The sequence below is a fragment of the Lutjanus erythropterus genome, chromosome 2, assembly GCF_056507025.1.
Source record: "Lutjanus erythropterus isolate fLutEry1 chromosome 2, fLutEry1.hap2, whole genome shotgun sequence".
Classification (NCBI taxonomy): Eukaryota; Metazoa; Chordata; class Actinopteri; order Lutjaniformes; family Lutjanidae; genus Lutjanus; species Lutjanus erythropterus.
In genome coordinates, this window is record NC_139318.1 from 10,679,969 (window position 1) to 10,704,416 (window position 24,448).

General features: G+C 40.2%; 1 protein-coding gene across 10 annotated transcripts in view; it reads left to right on the plus strand.

Moving 5' to 3' along the window:
* foxp1b (forkhead box P1b) overlaps window positions 1-24,448 on the plus strand; it is a 237,443-nt gene that overhangs the window by 185,226 nt on the left and 27,769 nt on the right. For 7 of the 10 annotated variants that reach the window (XM_084727703.1, XM_084727728.1, XM_084727700.1 and 4 more), the window contains 3 exons: window positions 3,461-3,611; window positions 12,679-12,868; window positions 22,094-22,201. In XM_084727703.1, the coding sequence (XP_084583829.1) occupies window positions 3,461-3,611; window positions 12,679-12,868; window positions 22,094-22,201 (449 nt within the window). The remainder of the gene's footprint in view (window positions 1-3,460; window positions 3,612-12,678; window positions 12,869-22,093; window positions 22,202-24,448) is intronic. The other 3 variants (XM_084727719.1, XM_084727737.1, XM_084727754.1) reach the window with 1 other exon arrangement.

Here is a 24,448-nt window from a genome sequence, read left to right on the forward strand (position 1 = left end):
GGCTGTGGTGGCTCAAACATGTTTTTTACAAGTCCAATAAAGCTGCTTGTTGAAGCATCCATGTTTCAGGTTGTAGTGGCGTCCCACACTTAGACAGCAGAGCGGACATGCTTCAGTGCTTCAGAGCAGAGAAGACTGCTCACTCTTTCGTGATGTGGAGATCCAGTTTTACATATTAGAGATGTTTTTAATCATTTAAACTTGTCTGGGTGGTTAATGACACATGTTTCTGTGGTGTGACAAACTCAGAACACATGTTTATTATTGCTGAACACAGACTTTAATTTTTTTACAACTTGACTGGTCAAGCAAGTTAGTTGCTAGATTTACTTGCCAAACATGGCATTTTACTTGCCCTGGGAAAGAAGGCAGTCCTTACTGTTGAGCCCCGTCTTCCTTCTCTTTTCCTCTCCCCTCATTCTGGATCACACATGAGCCTGTGAATGAACGTGGTTACTCCACAATTATGACCCTCCGCTACCACTGTCAACGCGCCTTCTCCCCCTGATTGATCCAATGAGACGACCCGGCTCGCTGTAATAGACCATTGCTGCCCAGAGCTTTTATTTTTAGTGAGCTAGGCAGAGGGTGTGTGGGGCAGGAGGAGACGGAGGAGGAGGAGGAGGAGGAGGAGGAGGGGGGAGAGGAAGGGAAAGGAAGGCCGCTAGACCCTTTTGACAAGCCGAACGGGGGTGGGCGGAGGGGACGCGTTTTATCTGGCTGTTTCAGTGGCTTCAGAGCCGCCAGCGAGTGACCTGACAGCCACGTTGCACCGAGACCTTTTTTGTATGCACTCAATTGTGAGAAGTAAACAAAGTGGTGTATCCTGTGTTTGGTAACAGGGTGCGGTGCACAGCTTGGCAGCCCCTGCACTGCTTTTAGTGCCCCCTCCTCTCCTCCTCCTACCCGCCTGACAACTGGCCTTGTGTACTCATAAACAGGCCTAGTATGGCTTGTTTTGTCTCTGTCTGTAGAGCTGGTTCTGGGAATGAGAATCCCATTCATATTTTGAATATAGGATTTAGTTATTAGTCATAATGTCATAACCATCCAAGGTAGACTTACCACGAGCTATGAGATTATGAAACGATGGTATATGCCCCTGCAGAAGCTGCAAGTCTGTATGTTACCAACCTTATTTTAAAACTACTACAGGGAGTTTTTAACTGCTTACGAAACCGTCTTGATTTAATATTGATGTTTCTGAATGACCTACATCAGAAAATGAGACTATCAGCAAGAAGTCTATTTCGGTATAGCTAATGCCTGCCACCAGGCACTATCAGATGAAATGAGCCTATGTTTACATTTTTCCAGTCAAAGTTGTAGTGACTAGTACATTTGCCAGTTAGAAGAAAGTATAAGGAGAATTTTTATTTATATAATTTTATTGTGATGTTGATATTACAGTGAAACTACTACTGATTATGTCCACAGGGGCCACAATTTACACCATATGAAAGTTCCTTGTAGTAGCTATAAGAAAAAATATGTCTAAATCGTGATGTCATGGAGAAGTACTACAATACCCACAGTCCTTAAGTTTAACAGTGACGTGTCTGATTGGTGGAGCTTGCTGTTACCATGGAAGTGTTGACCGCACCAGTGAACGAGTATTTCCGCTAGCAGGCTGGCTAAATAGCCAACATCAGCTAATATGAGTTGTACTAATAATGTTGTTATGCCGCAGTGAATATATTTACACACACAACACAAACTACAACATATTACAACACTTTAATTAACAATATGAATATTGTAATAATGACAGAAGTTGAATTTAAGAAGAATCGGTATCATTCGCAGTGGTTTATGGGATGAGTAGTTCTTTCACTCTTAGAATAATTTGCCCTTCCTAAGTCCCGCCTCCTTTTCCTCTGTGCTCCAAAAAACAGTTGAGCAAGGTTGGAAGCCAGGGGAACCTTGGTCATATTTCTCCTTTAAGGTTTCATGTACTGATGTATGAGGCTCATGTTGAAAAGAAAAACAAAATTTTGAAGATGGTAAAAAAAAGTTGCTACAGGACCTTTAAAACTGACATACTATATATAGCAGCATCGTAAGTTAGCTAATGACAGCAAAACTCTTGATAAGTAGCTAGTTAACAATTATTAGAATAGCTAGCTAGTTGGATAGCTTTTTGCTAATATTGGCTTTCAGATACAACTAGTTAGCTTATGATTGATGCAGATTAGCTAGCTAGTTAGAACTTTCATTAGAGCACAGAGCAGAGACTGGACTTACAAAGGATCAATTATGTACACAGTCTTGTACATTTGCACTTTTTTCAGTTTCCCAGTTTTTCTATTTATTTATTTACTTTTGCTCCAAATCAAGTATGTTCAACATTCATCTCATAGGTTTAAAAGTCTTTACTTAAGGGCTTCCTGAAATGTCAGTGAAGTGAATGAATGGGAAATTTGCTTTCAGAACCAAAGCCATTGAAAAGTGGATAGTCACTGTTGAGCTTGATTGGAAAATACAGAAGATGCCCTGATAAATTTTGTGGTTTAATCGGTAATGATAGACATTGCAGCGAGTTGGAGAGGGATTGATGAAAGGGTTAAAAGTCATCTCTGTCCTCCGTGCCCCTGTTATCTAAATAACATTTCTCATTTGTTTTGACTCATAGGAGATTGGGGATATTAGATAATTTCCTTCTATTTATTATTCTGACTTTGTCTTTTTCTGCTTTCCATTTTCTTCTCCGCTCTCATATCACTTTTTCATCCTATCAGAGTTCACACGTTTCACTCAGCAGAGCCAAAATGTTTCCCCCCTTAACCCCTAAAATCAGTAAAGACACACCAGCTTTTCATTAAAAACTTCTTGTTAGATCAACAAAACAGTCAGTCCGCTCTGTGTGATGGAACAAAGCTCGCCTCGCCGTGCTGCGCCGGTCGGGGGGGAAGAGTGTATCCCTGAGCTCAGCGCCATGCCTGGGAGAGTTGTGAGAGTTGCTAGGGTGGTTATTAAGCACTTTGATTTAGTCACACGTTGTTTGCTGAATTATGAATGGCTGTAATTAAATTCCTGTGGCTCTTATTATGAATGATTAACTATGTTGTTTCATTGTTTGTCATTTGCCTCCCGACTCCTCGTTAATTAAGGCAGAGAGAGATGTATATTCTACCTGTCTTAAGTGGGTGCAGACGAACCCACAGCAGAGGCAAAATTCATTGAAATTGCACTGTGCTGTTGTGTTAGCACATGCAAAATTCACTTTGTTTTTTATGAATGAAGGTCTCGTTCTAAAGTATTACATTTTACAGCCCGAACGATGAACTCTGTGAACTTGAAATGTTTTTCCTCGGGCGTACAGTACACGAGTCTCATACAAACCTGAAATTCAGCCTTACATGATTGCACTGCTTGTTATGCTTTTATATATGGTTGTGTTTGCTGATGGTGTGCCACCCTGTCTTTGTGTTTGTGTGTGTGTGTGTGTGTGTGTCACCAGCAGCAGGTGTCAGCACAGCAGTTGGCCTTCCAGCAGCAGCTCCTGCAGGTCCAGCAGGTCCAGCAGCAGCATCTGCTCAACCTTCAGAGGCAAGGACTGCTCACGATCCAGCCCGGACAGACCGGCCTGCCGCTGCACTCCCTCACTCAGGGTCAGTACCAAGTATCACAGCACGCTACTCATCTATACTGGCCTGCAGCAGTTTGTCACATCTCCTGTACCATCAGTACACAATGGGAATATTTGGGCTAACAAAACACAATACACAACACCCAGGGTTCCTACACAGTGTGAAAAAGTATGGAATTTGAATGGATAAGTATGGGGAAAAAGAGAGTATGAAAAAAATATTTGTGTTTTCAGACTCTATTCTTTTTTCTGAAATATTAAATTCAGATTTTCTAAAAATAAATTGATCATACAAGCAGAGTGTTTTTCATTGCATTTGAAGCAGGCAACCAGCACAGCCAAAATATTTACCAATGTGTACACGTAAATGTCATCCAAGCAAGGCGAGACCGGGGGAGGTGGGGACACAATGCAAGAACAGAATAAATGGAAATGATTTAAAGGCAATGGATTGTTTATATGTGTACTAGTTTGCTGATGTTCTGTTGAGGACATATTCTGGGTCAGAGTCTGACAGAGTTTGGGTTATAAAAGAAAAACAATGGAAATTAGATTCGAGCTAATACATCTGTTTATTGCTACATTAGATGATCTTGGCCTTGTATTATATCTTTGATTGCTCAGTTGATTTCCTGCACCTGTTATTATGGGAGTTGTTCCCTGATCATAGCTTGTGACTGTGTTTTTATAATTAGGGAAATTCCACTTACAAAACCGTTAAACATCTAAGCAGAGAAAATATTGAGTTGTAGTGTAGGAGGATTTTAATCAACTGCCTGTAAAAGGTACAGTGACACCTGCTAACACTTCTAAAATCATTTTTATGTGAGCTGGCTTTCATTTTAAGAGTCACATGATCATCATGAAGATGAATGTTGTTTCACGGGCCTTTAATCTCCAACAGTTGTGGGAGAAACATTTGACTTTTTTGGCACACAGATGTTCCTCGGCACAAACTATAAGCAGCCTCAGTGTAAAAATATTAGCATTCCTATATGACTCTTAAAAGACCTAAACCATTTAATGAGATTACTTTGACTCTGACTGTCATATCGAGCTGTTGACGTGATATTGTAGAAATTTGGAAGTACTAACAATTTATTTTGACATTGCAGTTTGTGCACTGTAAAAATGCAGAAAACTAAAACTTAAATTTTAAAAAGAAAAAAAAAATCAATTTTACTCATTGAATCAACTAATCTGTCCTCATTTACTTTAGTAAATATACAAGTCTTATTAATTCAAGTTAATTAAGATTGAATTTCTAGTATGTATTTTCAGAACACTTAAGAACTTAAGTTTGTCCAACTTGAAGTCTTTTGACTTGAAATGGTGAGTTGAATGAATGTACTGTACAGAGTTCAATCAACTCATTAAAGTAAGTTTCTAAAGAAACATTGTTTGAGAGTTAAAACTCTCCTGAGACCCTTCTTTTTTGTAGTTTGAAGAAAGCATTAATGATGAAAACTTGTGTTTCTCTGATACACTTTAAGATAAGTCATGGTTGCTTGTTTTTACAATAATTTAAAAACTGTGAACCATGATGAAGGTTAGTATTCACTGGGAGTTGGACCAAAGTAGCTCCAACAGGAACAGCTGAAACTGAAGTTGTTTTTGTGAAATGAGGAACTTCAGACTAAGAAAATATCGTAACATTATTGCATGTTTTCTCAAGTACAACTGAATTAATATCAAATTTATTTGACCAGAAAACATTATTTATTTTAAATCATTACTAAATTACCTAAACTCGTCTTTTCAAATTCAGTCGAGGCAGCCTGGACACTTACTTATTTAAATTAAAACAAATATTATGTTTTTTATAGCATGTAGGTATATATCACTGTATATTCAGAGAGGTTTGCTCCGCCACTGTTACAATACCCGTACAAATTTGCTTAGTCAAAGTGAACAATGAACCAGTCAAATATGTAACCACGTACTGTACGCAGTTTCACTGATTCAGGACACACCTACTGTAAATCCAGTTCTCTAATTTACTAAATGGCAACTTGTACCTCCCATCATTGCCACTGCAGTTTGATTCTGGAACTCGACGCTTTATCTATTATCATCCTAGACTTTAGAAGTAAAATATCCTGCTGCTTACAAATGGAGACAGAGCTTGATGTCGATTGTTTGTCCTTGAACTCTGTGTCCCGTGTCTGTGATTGGCATCCTGGTGGCAGTCTGCTTCAGCCTGGAGGAAGACTGGATCTATTGTTCGTAAACTGCCAGTGAACTTGACATTGTGCAACCGCCTGTTACTTGATAGGGAGTCAATACTTGTTGTTTGGCCAGGAAGTTTATTTCTTTATTTATCCTTTAATATTTTGTTAAGGAGTGGTCGCCTTGTGACAAAGACGCCCTCACACAAGGGTTTTTAGAACATGACATAGACTATTCATTCCCAGCTAAGACAAACAGTTTTGAAATAACAAGATAAGAGCGATAAAACAGGAGGGTTTGGGGGGGGTGCTTAGGTAATAGGCAAACACAAACAGGGTTTGTACAGTGGTGTTATTGTTTGGACTGGGTATGGAATCACTCATCCACTCTCAGACGATTGCCATGGGCACAGGCGTGGAGCGCTGCTGTGTTGTGAGTGTGCTTTGCTCAATTGCTCTGTGTCAGATGTCTGGCAAACACACACACACACCTTGAGTAAAGCATTATATGGCTGATATGATGAGGTAGTGTACTGTTGACGGATTTCACAACAGCACAAGAACATCCTGTTTATACTGAGGCATCACCAAATACCTCAAAGGCATGTCATCTCATCAAGAGAGTGAATTTATTCATTTTCAGGTTTCAACACACATTTGATTTTTTAGAGCTGCACAGTTAACTGTATTAAAACATATGAATTATTATTTACATGAATACAGCTGATCCATGCATCAAGCCACATACTGAATTTCTCTCTAAGTTGTATCAACAAATGATTTTAACATTTCTAATGATCTTCCTGTTAAATGTGCTGACTAAATAATGTCATATTAATTATATTGAGGTCTTTCTCCTTGTATCTATGCTACCTGGTTGCTGCGTCCTTGTTATAATGTTTCCTTTGACTTTTTTTATCAGCCAACTATAAACTACAAAAAACTTATATATATTATTTTGGGATGCATACAGATTAAAATAACAAATTGCTCAACAGCTGATGCCAGTGGTGATACCAATGGCTGTTTATTTTGTTTTTGTTGGTATTTATTCCCCATTTTCTGTCAGGTAAACAAAGTAATCTTCATTATTTAAAAAACACATGGCACTCCTACAGTATTCCAGACTTGCATCCAGCTAGTGGTTTCTTCTCAAAAACTGCAAGTGGGTGTGATAGCTACTGTTTCTGAGCCCGACTGCAAATAAGTGAAACGATAAATATCAGCCACCGCCATCAGTGAGTGGCATCTTATTTTCCAATGATTGCAGTCAACAAGGCAAATATCGAGTTTGTCCGCAGCTAATCTTCCATACTAATGGACTCATCAGCCTAAACTTTTTTGTTCATGTTTGTGACTGTATGCTGAAGGGCCTCTTCTGGTTGCAGTCATTCACAATTTTTAAAAAAAACCTGGAAAAAACTTCCATAAAACCTGTAGGGCTACAAGTCATCAACAACTGCTAGGCTAAAAAGGAGACTTACGTACTAGCTGCATCAGGGAGTAACTAATTACAAGTAACCAAATTAAATGGCATAATAAATGTGATTGAAATCTGTTACTTTCTCAGTTACTGAGAAAAAGTATGTAATTAATCAAAATGTTGGTGATTACAAAGGTGTTACATCCACTGCACTCTTCTAGGTTTTTTTTCATATGCTTTCCAACTATGTTTGATAATTTCTTAAAATGCTAAAAACAAAACACAAACAAAAACAGACAACAAATACAATACAGAGAAATACACCTCACTGGTGATGTTCACACCCAGTGAGGTGCCTCAGACCCCGATGAATTTACAGAGTCGTAGTTGAGAAAATGTTGTGAGAATTGTGAGACAAAATTGTACTTTTAATTCAGAGTCAGAAAATTCTGATTTAAATTTTTGTATGAAATTTTCCTCCAATCGTGTATTGAAATGAATTGTGATGGAAACTGAAGGGATCATGTGTTAAAGGTGTGGTCTGCATAAACATCTAAGACGAGGAAGTGAATCTTCGTATGCACAATCAGTGTTTTGTTTCAGATTGTCACAACCAGTCAAACCTGGTCACTTTGCTTTCACAATCCACTGATGGTTAATCCACTGTGTGCCTCCGACAGCTGTTACAACACTTAGGCTAGTGCTTCAGGCCCCCGGTTTGTCTTCCTATTCTTCACATTTTCTGCTTGACTGTTTGAAGTTATTGATGACCTTTCTGTTTTCCACATCACTAAACTCTTTCATGCATCAGCGGGCTGGGCCCATGGTGCTCAGATCTAATCTGCAATATTCAGCTAGCAGTTAGCACTGCGTCGGAAGTGATGAGTTGATCTGGTCGGTTTGGGTCCCCCGATTACAGATTCAAACTTGCGGGCAGGACTTTTTCACTGATGATATTTATTTTTTTCCTTTGAAAATGTAGATACCAATATAATAATTTTAGAAAGCCACTGTTATCACATGCAGTTCATTCCATCCTTTTTGCATGTGCTGAGGAAGAAAAGGTTTTCAAACAACAGGTCACTGTAACAGAGTAATTAAAGAAAAGTAGGTGTGTTTAGGGCAGTTGAAAGCTCATTTTTGCACCAGTCTCCTGCTCAGTTTCATTGTTGGCTCTGACAGATTGCAGTCTTTTTTTTTCCTGCCAGAACGATAGACTGAAGGAATGCATTTGAATTAGCTTTTCAAAAAATTTGATAGCACTAATTAAGTATAAACTTGTAGATAGCCGTTTTGAGTGAAAAACAATTGCTCACATTATCTGGAGCATAATTTGTTTCTCTTGTCGTAAATTCTTTTGACATTAATGTTCAAAGTCTTGGAAGCGGCCAGACGGTATCTGTTATAAATTACAACAATGTGTTTGGGGAGGATATAACTCTCATAAATATGAATTTGATCCACCACCCCCCCTCCACACCCACCCCCCTATCCTTACAAAAAGCCTGTCCTCTTGACCTGATAAGTGAGTCAGTGGTTGCTCAGGCTCACGTTGCTCAGGTGTTTGCATGTTTATGCAAGCGTGTGTGTGCGTGTGTGTGTGTGCCACAGTGGTGGGCAGCGTTTGTGCACATCCCAGCTAAAACGGCAGAGGTTGCTCTGCACGAGGGCGAGTTCTCGTAGCTACACAACATCATTTAAGCTGTCTCGGAGAGGCCAGTGGGACAGTGACAAGACAAATTTGCCGGTAATGTGAAAGCAAAGAATGTGGCGAGCCATGAAGTGCTCACAGAACAGCAGCACATCAGGGACAGCGGCGGGTAGTGCAGCTGACCTGTCAGTGATTGATACGTCCAGCAGTGGGCTACTGGTAATAGTTCCTGCAGCATTAGGACAGGACATATTTCAGGCCTAAGGGGTGCATATCAGCAGGCCAGTGATTACGGCAACATAAACAGGGGTGCAGTAAAGGTCCCAGCCTGACGGAACAATAAACTAATAGCGATGTCACTGTCCCCCCATGGCACCGGCGCTGTGTGTGTGAGAAGTAACAGCTCGGTTTAAAGAGCCCGGAGCACCCGGGGGCCATTTTTTATTTGGGGGATGATGGCCTGCAACTGATGTCATTATGAACCTTAAATCAACTTTCTGCTTGCTTGAACATGGTCACCTGGGTACAGGGGGACAAGGACAGGAAAAGGTTGAAGAGCTCGGCCTGTCTCGGTGCCAGAGCTACCTGCAGAGGTAAAATTGAGTTGGGAGGCCGGTGATCAATCAAGTGTCCCAACAACATACATTTTTTAGAGTGCTTGTCCGTATTTCCCAGTCGTAATGAGCAGAATAGTTGTGTTGAAAAATGGAAACAGAAGAGATAAACCAATCCGGCATTTAAAGGATGGACAAACTGGGGACCCAAGAAAGAGGATTTACAGATCAATGTCATTATGTGTCCCACTGTAATCAGATGGAGAGAAATTCCATGTCCAAACACAAAATATGACACCCTGTGAGACATTTGTGTAATGATATTTTATTGTCATTTATGTGGAATCATGAGCCATAGCTGTTGTTGAGTCTGAAGAGGTTAGGGTTAGATAGGAGCACCGAGAGAGCAATAAAACCAGGGACTAGATCCAGAAAGAGACAGCCTGGTCCCACTCCGTTACCTCCCTCATCAGACCGGTCTATCCGCTGCGGTTTCATCTGAGTAAACAGTGGTGTCGGGGTCACCAGGACTGCTGGGTAATTGAGCCAGTGTGGGCCGCCCTGTCAAGCACATCGGCTAAAAATACATCGCCCACTGTCACCGGGCACCAAGTGGGGGGAAAATGATTGTTCCCGCTGTCGGAGCGCAGGACACTCGCATCACCAGTGACCTTCCGCTTCCAAACCAGCCTTCACAGGAAAAAAAAAAAAAAGAAAGACTTTTTGCTCGCAAAGTCTCCGTATGCCATCAAAAACAACAATGGAACCTTTGATAATGCAACTGGAAATGAGCAAGCAGTGGATTAGCATGCTGTAACACAGAGTGCAATATTAAGCATGTTTAGCCTGTCATGGACGTGCACTTCGATTAGGGCACATCAAGGCATTGAAGAGAATAAGGGAGAATACAGGCAGGCAGAATAGAGCGCGGCTGCTGAAATATTCGAATGAGGAAAGACGCTCCTTGGAACGTGGAAAGGTTATTGATTTGTCCTGTAATCATTTCCTGCTCTTTGATATGCAAACGATCTAGTGTGAATTTACAGCAATCCTATCAGACTCATTTCACAGTTCTTAGCCCCTGCGTCTCTCTGGAGTCCTCCGCCTCATTAGGCCAATGTTCTCCATTACCAGCATAATTAAAATCTTTAGTAGCTTATCAAATTAAAAATATTTTTGCTGATCGTATTGAGATCTTCACCTCACAGTTATTTTCCACAACAGGAATAAATTAAGACTAAGCATTTTGCACACAATGTGTTACAATCTGGTGCTTGAAAGGAGCACTTCTGGTATCTATAGAGTTGCTGATGAGAAACGGGTGAGGAAGGGGAGGGAGGGGAGGAGAGGGGGGGATACGGAGAATATAAACCCAAGTAGATAAGCATGTGCAAATCATCTTTCATTTGCCAGTGCTCATTTTGAGAATGGATTTAATTAATTGTAATGTTAAACGAGTGGTCTTGCCCATTTGCTCTGCGGTTAAATTCACCACATATCCAAGGGCTGCTTTCACCATACTTAAAACATGTGGCTTATTTAAGCGTGGATTTGAATAACCCAATACAAATCCAGACATATTAGATCAGGGATGTCAAACTCACTTAGTTCATGGACCACATACAGCCAAATTTGATCTCAAGTGGGCTGGACCAGTAAAACCACTGCATAATAACCTATAAATAACAATACCTTTGTTTTTTTACCCTTTTAGTATAAAGAAGTAAAACCATCTGAAACATTCACAAGGTTAGGGGTTTACAAAACTGATGACAAACAGCTTGAGATGTCTTGAAAAATAAGTGCGATGTAATATGCAATATAAATCAAAAATAGCGATGCATTTTACTTTAAAATCATAAAAAAATACAAGGCACTCTATTTTAAAACAATTTAAATGCCTTTATTGTCGTAACATGGTCATGTTAAACCTTAAAGGGACAGTTTACCCCAAAACTAAAAATACATATTTCCCCCCTGCTATGTAGTGCTGTTTATCCATCTAGACTATTTTAGTTTGAGTTTTGGAGATATTGGCCGTAGAGATGTCTTCCCTCTCGTTCTATCCGAAAGAAAGAAGATTCTACTGCAGAAAGAAAATATTTCCTTACGTGAAACTGCTCACAACAGGATCTTTTTTGTGATGTCTGCCACTACTCAAAGAGCATCTTGAACAAATGAATTTTGAGTCCAGGAAACACCCCTTCCCAAGCATTTTATGAATGGTGTATTTTAATTGGAAAATCAGAATCTTGCAATGTGCAAAGTCATCCACTAGGTCAGATTGGACCCTTTGGCAGGCTGGTTTTGGCCCATGGGCCATATATTTTACACCCCTGTGTTATATCTTTCAGCATGCTATTTAAACCAGGATTTTAAATCCAGACGCAGTATGTTTTGACTGAAAATACAAATAGCCACAGATCCCGCACCCATGAGGCTTAATCTTATTTTACATATCAGCTTTATCCTCATTTGTGTCAAATGAAAGCTTCTCCGGCACAGTAGCAGACACACCATAGATGGACTCACACACATATATATGTATGTATTGTGTGCCAACAAAGGCTCTCTTTTCTCAGACATGGAAAGTGGGGTGCACAAACACAGCATTATCCTTCTTCGTCCCGACTCTGGCCCTGGGTGTCGGGATGGCTGTCACTCACAGGAAGAAAAAACCCTCCGCAATGTAGATGTGTTTCCAGCACACACAGAAAAATGTCTTCTGTCTTCAAGGGATTTTTTTTCAAAGGGCTGTGTGAGCTGCAGTGTGCTTGACTTGTTAAATGAGGTTTAAGTCTTCTGTGTCAATTGGAGGCGGTGCAGAGCTTTAAGTATTTTGCACATTAATGCGCTTTTGAGAATATTACCCCAGGGTCCTGTTTCTCAAGGAGGCAGGGGTGGGATGTTTTCTAGTGTTGCTATTGTAAACTTTTTGTTGTGTATGTTCTGCACATCTCTGTTGTTGAGAGAAAATAATGGTGATTATTCAGATTTCATGCCTTGTCTGGATGTTAATTATTTACTCTGGGCATGAAATTTGCGTGAATGCCAGGGATTTGTGTATACAAACACGCTTCAGATCACAGGAAAAATGGGAGGGAGAGAAGGAGGTGGCGGAGAGAGAAAGAGAGAGGAGGGGGAGGCGAGAGCTCTCAGTGCATTACCCTGTAGTGGAATATTTTCTAATTAATACTCGGCTTTGTTTACAGACGCTTTGATTTAATTAAGTGATGAAGAAGAGAGTTGGATTAGCTGTTAATTGATTTAATTATCCAATTTGTTTGTCTCAGGCATGATTCCAGCAGAGCTGCAGCAACTGTGGAAGGAGGTGACAAACGCTCATGTGAAGGAGGAGCACAACAACAGCAGCAACAACGGCCACCGGGGCCTCGACCTGTCGTCCCCGGCGCCGCCAAAGAACCCACTCCTCAACCAGCATGCCTCCACGAACGGCCAGTACATGAGTCACAAGAGAGAAGGGTGAGTCCCTCCCTCTGTGAGGTGTTTTACTTACGGGTGGGCAGTTGGGGCCAAAATCTTCTAACACAATGTATGTAATTTTTTCGCAAATGAATACCAGCATGATTGGGATGTGTCTTGCTCTGTTGTGATTGGCAAACTAGCTTAGAGGTGCCGCCAACAACTGTCACTCTCACATCATAAGAACATGGTAATCAGTCTTGCTGCCCAAATTATGTTACCTCACAGGAACATTTATAATCACGCAAGAATAGCTTTTGCACAGGAGAGCAAAGTCATGACCCACCCACCCTACTCTGCTTCTGATTGGCCAGTACTCATTGCCTTCACTGGTTTGTGTGATTTGGGTTTGATAGGTTTAGGTATGAGGAGTGAGACTGGGTAGGGTTAGTGTAAGGATATCAGGTAAGCCAATCAGAGGCAGAGCAGGGCAGGGCATGCCTTTACCATCCTGGGAAAATATCACAAATGCTATTGCCAGATCCCTGCCTTCAGGTGCATTTCTACCATCACACCTCTACTATTTACCCTCATGTCATCCAACCCTACTTTCACGTAGTCTACTGTATGTTGTCTTTCATTTGAATGTGTCTTGTAACTTTTGCGTGATCTCACAATGAGAAGAAGGCTCAGTGAAGATTAAAAATGAAGTTTTTCAAGCACTCGTCTTTATTTGTAACCAACAACTGGTAATTAATCTGGTCCTCACTGACATGAAGACAGAACTCAAGGCCCATGTGTCTCATATTCCCATTTAAAATAGCTATTTCTCACAGGGCCTCAGTTGATGGACATGTCCCCATAGGGTTTGCGTTGAGATTACTATTAATTTATAGTTTGTAAGTATTATTTCCATTAAGGGCACTGTTCTTTGTGCATGGGTACAGCTGGGGATTTCATCGGAACACCTGGAAGGAATACAGGGATTAAGAGAAATGGGTAACACTTTGTATGAAGGTCATGTCTACAATGCATTACAAGAACATTTATTATAATGCATTTTTAAGGCTTTATAAATCTCAATTTACAACAAGGTTGTAGTATTATAAGTGGTGAATATAAATGTATTATAAGTTCAGCATTCAAAATTCTTAATACATCCATGCCAAAGTGACTACAATGTTTGAAAGAAGAATCTGGGTCCTGGGTTACACAACACATTATATCTACCATAACTTTAGCCAGTTATAAAGACACGTGAAGAAGTGCTTAACATATCATAACAGATTATGATGATTATTATAATCTGTATCAGTATAGGAGTATTGAACCTCTCCTGCTGTTGTTTCAGTTGCATGTTGGGAAGTGCAACTGTGACTTGAGTTCCTTGAACACAGTGAGATTTCTTGTGTCTTTTCAGACAGGGAACAACACTTCCTTGTATACTGGGAACTTGTTGAGACGTAGAATCAACATGATCATCACCTGTCAGTTCAAGAATAAAAAAAAACATAACAAGAACAACAAGCTATTATGTGCACAGAACAAACAAACGCTGGGTGTATCACATTTTCAAAACACGGATGAATCATCTGTGAAAGGCGTTTGCTCTCTGAGCAGTGTGTCTGCATCTTTAAGGAAGGAATTAATTTGGCATCTTACACATTTGCTTGTTTTCTTGCACCAAAGCCTGATCTTTGAACTGCTAGTGAGGAGCCTCCAGGCACCATGAGCTCACTGCATAACATCTGACTTGTGTTTCAGTGATCAAAACCTACGCGTCATTATGAAAGCAACGCAGATGAAAACATGTTTAGCACAGTAAACCGGCAGGCCTTTGGAGGTGAAGAGGGGCTGCTCGTGGGGGTAGGACACGGGGGGTTGTAGAGAGGATCTGAGTGACTTTTGAGAGGGAATACTACACTGATGGAGAGATACAAACGGAAAGCAGCTATTTCCTTTAAAGCAGCGGTATCGGTTTTAAACAGATTCATATTACCTGCACAGACTTATCCTCTTTACTGTGTTTCAAAGTTATCTTCCGGCACAGACACTGGAGAAAAATAAAAGGGCGTGAGTTGCTCCCACAGCTGACAGTATGCACAGGCTTCCAGTCCTTCATCCAGTGTCTGGCTGAGTGTCTGTTTTTTTGTACAGCTGAAGACAAATCGCAGGGGAGGATATTGACTCGCTGACTCCATCACACATTGTCGCGAGCGAGCAAACAAGGTGAGCATCGATGGCAGCGAAAGGCAAGAACCAGCCTCAGCTGAGGGCTCCATGAAACATCGGAGAAGACATAACGCAAGAGCTGGCAGCCCCTCTGCCTCGCGCTGACTGTCAGAGATTAAAGAAGATGTCAACAGCAGTTTAACACAAGCTTAAGTGAAGAAGGCAGTCTCAGTCTGAATATTCTCGCAGTATCTTAGATCTGTCAGAAAAGCGAGCAGGTGATTCTCATCCAAGCCCCATCTGTTCAAGGAATCCGTGGATTACCTATGCAGACTTTCAAATGACTGATACAAAGTGAACACAAAACATCCCTTATTAAATGCTGAATGATGCTAATTTAGATCCACACAAACCAATAATCCTTTCTTGTGTTAATTTCGGAGCACTCCAATCGCGCAACTATCAAGAGCATTGTTCCTCTCTTTTGATGATGCAGACTCAATTCTAATCAGACTCCATGGGAAGAAAAATGAAATATTATTAAGTATGATTATTCTAAGCAAGGCTCTGAGAAAACGTCTGTGTTATAATCCAGGGATTTGAATAATCAGGTTGAAGATAATGGGCTGGGCCGGCCCGGGCGTAAATAGAGAGCATCCACTCATCCTCCCAGCGCTGAACTTAATGAACTTTTAATTGATGCGGTTTTGCAAGTCCTTTTGTCATGCAACAGAAACAAGCCTCTCTGCTGATGGGCCTGTTTTCCCGACTGGCTTCAGATTGGTTTACAGCAGGCCCTAAGTACCATGTAGTTAGTTTCATGTGTCATATAAAATCTGCCCAGGCACAACGACGCCTGCAACTAAAACCTTAAGTGCATCCACAGGAATCACTCACCGGCTTTGCACTTCCGTCTTAAGGAAGGAGGAGAAATTCAATCACTGCCGGCTTGACACACTGAAGACGGGGCACGTGTTCCTGCTTTTACTTGTCTCAAAGAACACTCTGGCAAGGCAGGCTGGGATTTCTGTTTGTCTGAACAACATCCCAGATATGACCAGGGCCTGAGTCACTCAATCTGTCAGCCCGCCGTGTTGTTTCTCAGCTCACGAACTGTGATGCATAGATAGAGATATACCCCTGTGAGCCAGGTCATCTTTATTCAATGATTTGCTTATTTAAATGAAATGTGCCTGATCTGTATCTGACACAAATTCCCAATACAGTGCTGCATCAGCTTTGTAAAAAGGGGGAGCATCCTCACAAAGCGCTTGGCCCACTTTACTTCCCAACAACCATCGGTAACCACAGCTCGGGGACTGTAACACAGCAATCTGTTAAGGAGATAAATTATCAGATTTGGCACAGCACTCCCATCTCTCTTGCCTTTCATTTGTCTTACACCAGAATGAAAAAATGATAATTAAATCATTTAGGGTAAAGCATGCAGTGGCACAGAGAGGATGGAAGGAAAGGATCCGGTAGGGAGCCTAGGGAGTTAAAGTCTAGGTAAAGGAAATTCACAAATTTGTTTCTCATTACATTGTATATGTTAGAAAACAACTGCTGAAAACATATGAAAAGACTGAGAATTAAGTAGGGCTGCCTTGTTGAGTTAGACCGTAAAATCATTTTTCACAATTTCTGTAATCAGGACTTTTTGGGCAAACCTGAAATCATGGCTCAATGACGCACTGCTGCCATACATATCCTAACACTATGTTTACTAGAGCACATTAGCTTTTAGAATTAGCAGTGCAAGATGATGAGAAGAATGGTTCTTTGAGGTAACACGGCTTGTTTCATTCACCTGCCACAAGCAAACTGACTGACTGAAATTCCTCCTCTCATCAGTCACAAACACACCTGTAATGTGTCTTTCCAAATCAGCCCAGCAGTTACTGCTTGCTTCATTTCTAATAACCCAACCTAAATTCTATTGTCTTACAGATAGAGACAAGTTTTGGGTAGGTCACTGTCACCTAGCTCTGAATTTTGGGACTTTTCCATTGTCACTTTTGGCCAAATCAAACTGAGTTGCATTTGTATCGCCAAATTTGTGCCAAGTCATGCCCGAGATGGATCACATCCGGAGTGTGGCCAAAGTGAGCCTGACCCAACTCATATTTGTGATGGATATCAGAGAGAAAAGCTTTTTTAAAAGTAGCTCTCAGTACTTCTGTAACTTCTCACTGAATTCCTATGGTGTAAAGTTTAGTTTCTCTCCTGCGTTATTTACTGTTTCATTTGTTATTTTGCGTTCAGCTGTACTGGTAAGTTACTGGTGATGAAAACCCAACATTTCGTGATTTTGCCGTTTCACAATAAAAGCCTGCAGTTTTATTGTGAAAAGTTTATAAGAAATGAAGTGTTAATTCACTGTTTTCAGCTTGAGTTAAGCTGATCTTCAGATAAAAGTCACACCTTCAAATGGGTAGCTCTGTTGTAATGGAGATGCAAATCGCTGCTGCACTGGGCTGATCGAGTCAGGCTAAACAAGCACAAGTAAAGGGCTGCTGGATTTTGGCTGTAATGGCTCAGACATGTATGTCTGTACAAGTCCAATAATGCTGCTGGACAAAGCATCCATTTTTCAGGTTGTAGCGGTATTTGAAACTTGAGACAGCTTACACACCCCCAGTGTTTCAGAGCATAGAAAAGTGCTTATTTTTTAACAACGTTGAAACCTAATCATTCAAATTTGTTTGGGTGGTTAAATAACACATTTTGTCTGTGGTGTTTCGAGCTCAGAACACATTTATTATTGCTTTACACAGACTTTAAAAAGAGGAGGGTAGCAGTGTATGGATGGAGGATTGAGGGGGAGGACACGAGGGAATAAGGCTAACATTAGTACAAGCGGTGAGGGAGAGTGTTGTGACTGGCTTTGCACACACTGTGGCCAGACTCTGACCTAGCATGGTGGACATCAATCTTCCCTCCTCTGCTGATAGATTGAGTCCATCAGCACACAGTGCCATAGATCATGACTTGTTTATAGCCCGAGCATCTCATCAAAAGAAGTGAGCCAGAAAACAACTGGCCGGCAGCTGTCGGAGTCACACGTGTCTGTCCACACATAAACACAGTGCAACACCTGGAAGCTTCACACACTTTCTGTCCAAGTCTATAGGCACTTTAATGTTCCTTCTCCTCTAAAGGAAGCTGATGACACGGTTTTCCTCATCGCTGTTACAAGATCATTAGAGTGTTCTTCCCCCGGGCTGCCTGACAATAATAACATCCTGACAGACCTGTCATGGGTGCAAGTCAAATTTAACGCAACACAGGCAACTGCAAAGCGGTTTCCTTTTCTTTTTTTTCTTCCTTCGACATGTTCTCAAATGGGAGAAAAACCCCATGAATCCTACACTCTTCTCCTATTACACTAATGTAGCTCATTTGGTGTAAATTCTGTCATTTACTACTGTTTAGCCATCCACCGTTTAAAAGGGCTCTTCTGCCGCCAGCCCCTCGCAGCGCTTTGTGCTCACTGATTCCCAGCACACTCCACATTTCAATATCTTATTAATACAGAATTAACCAACAAGCCTGCTCGCAAAGAATTAAAAAAGGATCTCTTTAAATTAAAAACCAGCGTTACCTTCGCCAGTCCACACATTTCCTTGTTAAAAACTCATTATAATAGGTCTTCCGCCATCTATTTATTAGCTGTATCAAAACAGAGGTCTTAATGTGAATGCATAATTCATAATTGAATAAAAAAAATCCAGACTTTTGAAAGAGGGAGGGGAAAAAAAGCTACTAACCACATTCATGAATGCTTGACTGCTTCCTAATTGCAATGCAATTATCACATGTTATGAACAATGTGAACTCTTAAGCAAGTAATTATAACACAAGGAAACCTGTGACGACCTTTAAAATTTCCTACTTGAGGTACAGCTTTGCTAACATTGATACAAATGAGATTTTAATCTGAACATCAGCTTGTTTAATCCTGCAAAATTGGCACGCCATGGTTAGATTACTTTCTTTCTTTTTTTTTACTAATTCATGTTTTCATCAATTTTTTAAATCACAGCAGATGGACGATTGGCTGAGAAATGCAAGATGTTATTTTCAGTATTTATTCTTCTTCTCTATCCTTAAAGACATCCCCTGAAGTAGTAGCATTAGACGTTATCTCTTATTTAATATACACTGTAAAAAGTGTATTTCACTAGTAGTTGAAGTAATATAATATTTTGAATGAATCCCATTCAGCTTCTTGCTATTTGTGTGGATTATAACAACTTGAATAATTATATCTCATTCCCTCAACCTGCTCTTCATGTTACAGTAAAAGTTGGTTAGATTTCTCTTACTACTGTGCATCTGACGTCATGACATTCACGTCTTTTAGCCACCATTTTCTCTTGGTGATTCAGAAAGAAAGTTAAGTCTGATGTAATAATAATGTATGATGTACATCAAATAATCCACTAGAGTTGGTTAAATTGTGTCCTTTAAATTTTAGTTAACTCACTGAATGAAATCAGGCTAATGTTGCATTAACTAACATTAAGTCAGTCTAACATTAGCAATTGTGTTAACTGTATTTGAAATAACATACAAAGATTACAACAAAAAAAAAGCTTTTCCTGCAAGGATACTATTAGGTTGTTTAAAAGTAGCATTTTACTTTTGGGTAAGCAAATAATTGCACTGAAAAATTGGAAACTTTTAAGTTGACCTGCCTCACATTTAGGTTGCATTAATGTAAACTGTTGATTTGAAAGGAATCAGATTATTAAGTTCATGTGAATTAAAGCAATCGTGTTCACATAAGTTGTTAACTTGATTTGAAATAACTTAATTCATTTGTTTGTTTCCAGCTGAAGTATTTTTTAAAGTTGATCCAACAATTCTCTTTTTTCAGTGTATGTATATGAATGAGATTTTACTGGTTGGAGTTATTCCCACATGGCAACACAACAACAGTGTGTGGAGTAATGAATGGTCCCTATCTGGCCTGTTGTCTTCGAGAGCAGGGCTCAGACTGGAGTGGAAGCAGCAGCAGCAGCGCTGTGCTCATGAGCCTCCACGAGCACAGGTGGCAGCGATATAAGCCAGTCCCCCAGGCTCTTGTTGCTGAAAGTTGTGTGTCTTGTATAGTGCCTGTGTCCATATGGCCGCCTGTCTCGCGCTCTTAGCAGACACTGCCTCCGCACAGGCCGCTGATCGTGGTTAGCTGTGGTTCCACGCCTCTCACCATATGGAAGATGTTGTAAAGTTTGTTTTTCAGGGATGTTCCCACTATTTAGACTGATTGTACAGAGCCATACGCTCCCCGTAGATGCTTGTCAGCCCCACGGTGACATGGATTGGTCAGTATATAAATTGATACCAGGCGGGGATGTTTACAGTTTGTGCACGGCTTGAAAGTGCCTGATGCTTTTGGGGTAGTGGGGGTGGGTTTTCACGTTGTGGTGCACGCTCCTCCAGGTGGGCCCTGGGACATGATGCAGCAGGCAGGGAAAGCAGCGATTGAGGGAGCCCCCTAGCAGTCTTGATCAAAGTGAATTGCAGCATGGCTCAGTGATACTAAATAATTACATATTGATTTGGTTGTGCTTTCGCAACGTGAGTCCCCTCTTTTAAGAGAAGAGCAAGCAGAGATCACGCAGGTACACTGATTCCACATGGGCCAAGGTCGAAGTTTTCATGTGGAAAACAACATACAGTACAACACACACCAGCTTAACAGAGGAAACCATCTTCAGTCACATGTTGTATGACCACAGGCTTATGACTGAAAATAAGCAGTGGTGGAGGTAACCAATCACACATAATCACCTGTAATTAAGCCATTGATGACACTTTACAATAACCATCATCACTTTGTTAGTGGCTAATAATTACGTTGTAAACCATATTTAATTATTGTTTGGATTACTGTTGTAAAGGTGCAGCTGATGATTATAATATCTTACTTACTTATGTACATCACATTATGTAGGTACATGAACTTACATGAGAAAAATACTTATTTTTAAGCATGATTTTTTTTCTTAACCTAAGAATTTTTGTTTCCCTAAACTAAAGAAGTTGTTGCCTTAACCTGCCAAGGTAGTTTCTGTGCCTTTACTTTGAAAGTTTAAATAAATTGCATATTTGTTTTTGTTAACTTGACCGTGCAACCCTGCAAAACTAACATTACAACTGTCATAGTTTGAAGCATATAGCCACTGACCAAGCTTTGTAAAAGGTTAATAAACACTGGGTAGTGCATCTAGAAACATGACTATTATAAAGTTGCAACTGATGTTTATAAAACTTTACAATTGCTTAATAAATGGTTAATAAAGTTTATATAAACATTATTTGACAGCCTTTTAACAGTAAAATAACTAACTAAAGCGTAATTAACTATCAATTTACCATTTATTAATGATAGTTATTATAAAGTGGTTACCAAGTCATGTCTTTTGGGGGTACTTGTACTCCTATGAGTATTTTTTCAAGTCTGTAATACAGTATGTAATCTAAAAATAATGCTATCCAGAGCAAGAGTTGGGAGTAGACTGAAAATTTGGAGAAATAGAAATCCCTTTTGATTGAATGCCTGCTATTGATAATGCATTAAATATCAATGGTTATAAAATAACAAATACAGTGTGTAGTACTACATATCTGTTGTATATATTTTGTTCAGTCGGTCTTACACTATCCTAAATGTTTCCAACAGTGGTCAAACTCAAATTGGTAATTTGTTCAAGGTAATTCTGTGTTTCCAACTGGGCTCTTGTTAGTACAACTTAGGTGAAAACACAGGTTATAAGAGATATGTCAGAGAGTGAGGAAGGAAGTTGGCGAACATGATTAAAAATAACATGAACAAAACTTAAGTACATTACCTCATGTTAGATAGATTTTCATCTGCAATGGTGGTTGTTATACAGTGAAGACAACAACTCCCATGATCCTACACTACTTCAGATGTCATCAGACTACATATTTTGTTGTTGTTTTCATGTGAGAGACTCCTAGCAGCATAACTTAAATATTGTGTGATTGTAGTTGAGTAATATTCCAGTAATGTAACAGCACTTCTCCTTGAGTACAGATTTTATTAATGGCCCTCTCTTTTTCTGTGAATTTCTCATTCAGATCCACGCTAGAAGAGCCTTCCCACCACAGTCACCCTCTCTACGGTCACGGCGTTTGCAAGTGGCCTGGATGTGAGGCGGTGTTCGATGATTTCCAGTCATTCCTCAAGTAAGTAAAAGTCATAGTCGGAGGTATGTTTCTATCACAGTTTGTTTGTCCTCGCGTTGGCTCGATTACACGTTTGGTGACCCCCGGCGACTCAGAGGCACTACAGGTGCAGCTGGTTGTTATTCCTGAGTGTGGGTGCCTGCCTGGGGTTGGCACTCTCTTGACAAGGGTACTGTGGCGGGGTCTCCTTCTGAGAACGGCATGGGCCTCTAATTCCTGTGATAAGTGCAGTTCCCATGGTGACGGGGGCCGTTTTTCCCAAACAAACAACGGTAGGATGTTTATCTGTGGCAGCCCACACTTAGGGCGCTCTGCATGTTTGCCCTTGTCACTGGACAGGGGGATTGGTGTGTGTGTCTTGCCTTTTTCCTCAGCGGTTTATTTGTCTTTTCTTCTCCTCTCCCAGGCTTTACTTCTTTGACTTGTTTTCTGGTTTACAGTGTTGTTTATTTTATTGATGGGCACACCTGAGCACTATGTTAAAGGTATAGTTCAGATTATTTGAATTGGGGTTGTATGAGATACCTATCAATACTGGCCAATTGAAAAATGTTCTTCCCAAAAAATCAATATCAGTTTAAGTGTATGCTATGTTTAGAATATTTTCACTGCTCTATGTTGCTGTTAGAACGTTTTTTCTGACAGGACATTGCTGTTATATGGGCCAAATGTCACTCTTTCCAAACCAACCAAACTCCTTAAGGAAAATTAGTAATTTTACCTCACACAACATGGGAGTTGCTAGTCTACTGTTGCTTTGACCTGTTAGTCAGTTTGTGTTATTGTGTGACTTTGGTGTTGTAAAAGTTTAATTTTGATTCATCAAAGTCATATAATAACATAAACAAGCTAATCAACTGAGGCAGCGATAGACCAACAATTCCTGTGTTCTGTGAGGTAAAATTGCTGTTTTTCTTTATGGAGTTTGGTTGCTTTGGAGAGTGCAGTAATTGGCTTATGTAACGGCAGTTTCCCATTAGAAAAGGCTGTCTGAAGTCAAGGTAAAGCAGTGAAAATATTCTAAATATAGCATACACTTTAATTGATTTTGACTTTTATGGAATTTCCTGTTTATATGAGGCTAAAATACATTTTTCTGTTGATCCTGTCCACAGCAATATACTGCTTCTCTTCCATGCTGGTACTCCTCTCTGCTTCTCCAAACTTGGGGGCGTGCCGACCTCCATTTACTGTACATGCACTATTGATAAGTACCTCATACAACCCCACTTCATAAAATCGGAACTATCCCTTTAAAATGAACCATGCACACTGTACTTTAAAGAGCTCCAGCTGAGTCACTATCACCTGCTGCGGAGCATCTTTTCCAGTGTGAACTGTATAACAGTTTTGACCCTGCCCAGCCTGACACAGGCCTTTGTTTCGCGCCGTGTTTCTCCGTCTGAGTCAGGCCCCCTGGTTTACTAATCAGCCCTGTATGCAGCGCTGCTCGAGGTAATCCAACACATAACAGCGCCATGGTTACGGAGAGGATGAAAACATCTGCATTGTGGCAGCAGATCAATGGCTCACTGTCACCCCGGATTAGTCGCACTTTAAACAAGATATGACACAATTCCATTATCCTAAAACAAGCACTCAGCGAACACACGGTTTCCTTGTAGACGCAGGAGAAAAAGGTGCTGCAGAGGGACGCCTCACAGGCAGCTGGAAGTTTTGACTGCCATTGTCAACATTTTGAATCCTGTTTTCGTTTTTTCAGTCATCTACTGAAAGGCATTGAATGCAACATTTTCCTTAAAAACAATTTATTAAATAAGTATTTCCTTATTTTCTCGCTTTACCAACTCAAAGCGTGGATATTTGACATCCTGGGACTGAGTCTCAACAATCAACTATCTTTCTGGTACATTTTACAAACAAAAACTGTTGTATCTACCTTTAAATACACAAGAGCTGCAACAATTAATTGATAATAGATTATTAGAGTCTGAGTGATTTTTTTAAGGAAAAAAAGATGTGAATATTTTCTGGTTTCTTTACTTTTTTTTATCACAGTTAACTGAAAATCTTTGGGTTGTAGACAAAACAAGGAATTTGAGTACATCATCTTGGGCTTTGGGAACACCTGATTGGCATTTTTCACCATTTTCTGGCATTTTATAGACTAAGCAACTAATCGATTAACTGAGAAAATAATCAAAACAATCAATAAAATGAAAATAATAATAGCCCTAAAATCAACTTAAGGTTACTTAAAAAAACAAAACAAAAAAAGCTCAGTAC